At 37.1% G+C, this 3618-nt stretch overlaps 1 protein-coding gene across 1 annotated transcript; it reads right to left on the bottom strand.

Moving 5' to 3' along the window:
• Window positions 1-808: 808 nt before the first annotated feature.
• LOC117924517 (probable inactive purple acid phosphatase 28) lies at window positions 809-3352 on the bottom strand. The gene is made up of 4 exons (XM_034843146.1): window positions 3172-3352; window positions 2955-3102; window positions 1860-2284; window positions 809-1555 (listed from the first exon to the last, which is right to left on the bottom strand). The coding sequence occupies exons 1-4, from the start codon at window positions 3349-3351 to the stop codon at window positions 1088-1090; spliced, it is 1221 nt and encodes a 406-aa protein (XP_034699037.1). The 5' UTR covers window position 3352; the 3' UTR covers window positions 809-1087.
• Between the last annotated feature and the right edge of the window lie 266 nt (window positions 3353-3618).

The raw sequence follows: 3618 nt of genomic DNA, 5'->3' as shown, positions 1-3618 counted from the left end.
TCTTGACCTTCTGACCTTATTTCTATAAATTGTCAATGACTTGATTGCTATAAATAATGCTAGTGACCTTTAGGGATGTAGAAGATGCATACCTTTTCAAGGTATCTAGTATTATAAACCTAAATTTGAGTGTGGGTTAACCTAACCCAGAAAATTTTAAAAACATACCTTCTCAAAATAAATTCTCAAAAAAAAATTGTTTCATTGAAAATTTTGTGTATTTTAAGTTAAAAATCTATGTTAAAAGACAATTATTTTCAAAAACAATTTGCAAAGAGACCCCTAACTTTTTGAAAATGTTTTGTTAGGGTTTGAATATTTGGGGATAAGGGTTTTAGTTTTTACAAAAATTTGATGGAAAATCTCTCAATTTTGTTTAAGGGAAAAAAAATTAAGACAAGAAAAAAAAAAAAAAAAAAAAGCCAACTTCAATATGAATTTTGAAGCATAGTGTTTTTTGTTTCTAAAACCGGAAAACACACTATGTGGCCCATTTCACACGACTTTCTTTTTTTTTTAGGTAAAGAAAAGTAGTATATATAGAAAAAAAAAAAAAAAAAGAGACACCAAAAGCATGGCCCTAAAAGCCTAAAGGCTCAAACCAAAGGGAGAGGGAAAGGGAAATGGAAATGGAAAGAAGCAAAAAAAAACATCATCACTCAATCAATGAAGCTAACAAGAGAAGTAGGGCCCATTTCACACAACTTATTCAATGTTAAAAGAGTTCTTCCCAGTGTTGGAAAAAGTTTTACAACCTAAAAGATACTTAAAACTCTGTTTGGATCTCAGGAAAGTGCGGACAACAGCATGAGCGTCAATCAATGCATTAATAGATTATAGATACATAAATTTTTAATCCTGACATCTCTCATTTGCAAACACTAGAATTATGAAGCTCAACAGAGACAAGGAAGCCTGCTTTCCCAAATCAAGCTTTATTTTCATATTCTTCATTACAAGAAGAAAGCATTAAGAAACCAATCCATAAGTCTCTTCATCAACAATTCTAATGACAAAATGATAATGTACAACATAACTTGTTCTGGTTTTTGGGTAAAATGAGATTGTATACCTGCAGATCTGGAAGTCATATTGATGAATTAAGGTCCCATAGGACTTGTTCATCAATCTTGCTCATCTTCTCATCATCAAGTCGCTTCCATGTCCTGATCCTCTTGACTCCCGTCCAAGCCCTCTCCCCTTTCCCAAGTTCCGCAAGTATGATCCTGGCTCTCCTTGGCCACCCTGCCTTACCATAACCGTGGTATCCACACCCTCCACCATAACAAAACCATATGCCATCTAAGTTCCCACAGAAGTCATTAGTGTGATCATGGCCCATGAACACAGCCTTCACATCCCCCATGGAGACAAATGTCTGCAGGACTCCAGAATTTACTGCTGAACAAGCCACAGCCTCCTGAAACTGGCCTACAATCTCTTTGAAATAGAGCTGCCGGACTTCTGGAACTGGGATGTGGAAGAACGCCAGGGCCGGGATTTCAGCTGGTGGTAAAATGAGGTCTGCTGATTGATTAGAATCCCTTTTTTGGCCCTGTTAGGGTGTGACCTGCAACATGTTAATGAAATCAAAATGTACCAAACCTCACTTGAAACAATTGGATGCATATGATCAGAGGAGAATTTTTGGAGAATAATCGCACTGCTTGAAGCGTATATTTGTTAAAACCATTTGGTGTCATGTCATTAAAGTGAAAATCGGAATTGTTTTCTTGAATTTTAGAATCCTTCAATGGTTAATAGTCTAAAATTATTCTGGTGAAATGCAATAAATGCAGCCCTATTGCATAAAATTGAAATCACACTTGATTGCATTAACATTGTTCAGTAAGTTATACCTCAAATCCTTGAGAAACACCACGAAGCCAACGAAGTTGAGATTCTTTAATCCATCCATAAGTTCGACGACCATTAACAGTAGCCCTATCTCCACTGTCCAGGAAGTAGAGACTGAGGATACTGCTGTTTGCCAAGTGGGAACCTGGAGCACCATTAACTCTCAGATTATAATTCCCAAATCCGTCAATGTCTACCACCATGCGGGCATTGGCAGGACTGGAAGGATCTTCAGCTGGATTGATTTGTGAGACTGAATAATCCATAAGGGAGATGAGTGTCATCAATTCTTCACGGGTCATGGTTGATTCTTGGTCGTGGTTCCCCAAAATTGCAGCCCAAGGAAGTCTAGATTCCATGACAGGGCCAAAGACTTCAAACAGAGATTCAGCAGCATCAGCAGCACTCGTTCCAAATATATTATCCCCTAGTACAAGAAATGACCACAGATTAATCTTTTCAGAGAAGAACAGAAAAAATCTTAACAGAGGAAGGTCTCATTAACCAAAAACTCCAGATAGAGAGGGTTAAGTTTCAACAGATTTGGACATGTGACTGTTTCCCTTAGTCGCTCTTATTAACATCAAACAAGCTCATAGAGATTCAGAACTATCTGCTAATTCTGCTTATCTCTTTACTCTTATTTACTTCAATCTTATGCACATTTTTCTCAGGAGGTTTCCTGGATTACAAATTCTAGTAAGTTTTGTCCCGACATTGCCAAAGACACAGATTGTTATGATTCCTGGTTCAAAATAAGAGCTCATATCTACACTTTTGATTGAAGTCTATGCAATGAAATGCCTACATGATCCAACACACTATCTTTCAAGGTTCTATTAATATCAAAGTCTTTCCCAATGATCATTCCAAGAGTTTTAGGATGGGTGAGTCACTTAGAAAGTTTTAATAGAAATTGTTTCTGAAAATTTACCTTATGTATTCTGAAAATGGATGAAAAAAGCGAAGAAACAGAATTAAACCCAGAAATTAATCGATTATAATTTCATGAATAAGAGAACTGCATGGTGAAAGCATCGATAATGGCGAAAATTTTCCAGGAAACTGTTTTCTCCCAAAACAAACAGAACAAGTACCTGTAAAGGCAACAAAGTCAGGCCTTTCCTCATCAATCAACCTCCGGAGGAACCGAGTGGTGTTGAGATCCGAACAGCGATCGAACTCCGACGGCAACACGTCTCGGCAACGAGTCACCACTCCGTTTCCGAAATGCATATCGGCGACCTGCGAAGATCATCAGTCAAGGTCAACGAAACTGGAGGAGAACTGCAGGAGCTAGAAGCGGGGGCGAACCTGGAGGATTTTGAATATGCCATCGGAGGAGAAGCGCAAAGGTAGATGTGGGTTTTGCTTCAGAGTGATGGGTTGACGGCCTAAGATGAGCTTATGGGAGATTAGGGTTTGGAGAAGGTAGATAATTGCAAAGACGAAGGTGAGGTAGAGGAAGGTGTAGCGGATGTTCAGTGCTTCCATCGCTCCCACTAGCTATGTGGTCAGTGGTGTATTTATTCTTGAGTTGGATTATTATTATTATTATTATTATTTTGTGTGTGTTTTTAATGATAAAACTGATTAAGAAAATTATTAAAAGTTGTTATAAAAGTCTTATTGTTAAATTAATGGCAACTCGGAATGAATATTTTGTTTCAATTCTATTCGTCAAATAAATTTGGTAATTTTAGTTCTTATATATGAATGTATATAAAAGTGTAAGATTAGAATAATAATTTGTTTGTATTT

The sequence above is a fragment of the Vitis riparia genome, chromosome 11 (genome assembly GCF_004353265.1).
Source record: "Vitis riparia cultivar Riparia Gloire de Montpellier isolate 1030 chromosome 11, EGFV_Vit.rip_1.0, whole genome shotgun sequence".
NCBI classification, from domain to species: Eukaryota; Viridiplantae; Streptophyta; class Magnoliopsida; order Vitales; family Vitaceae; genus Vitis; species Vitis riparia.
The sequence above is the reverse complement of the archived record's forward strand: the minus strand, read 5'-3'. Positions and strand labels throughout refer to the sequence as shown.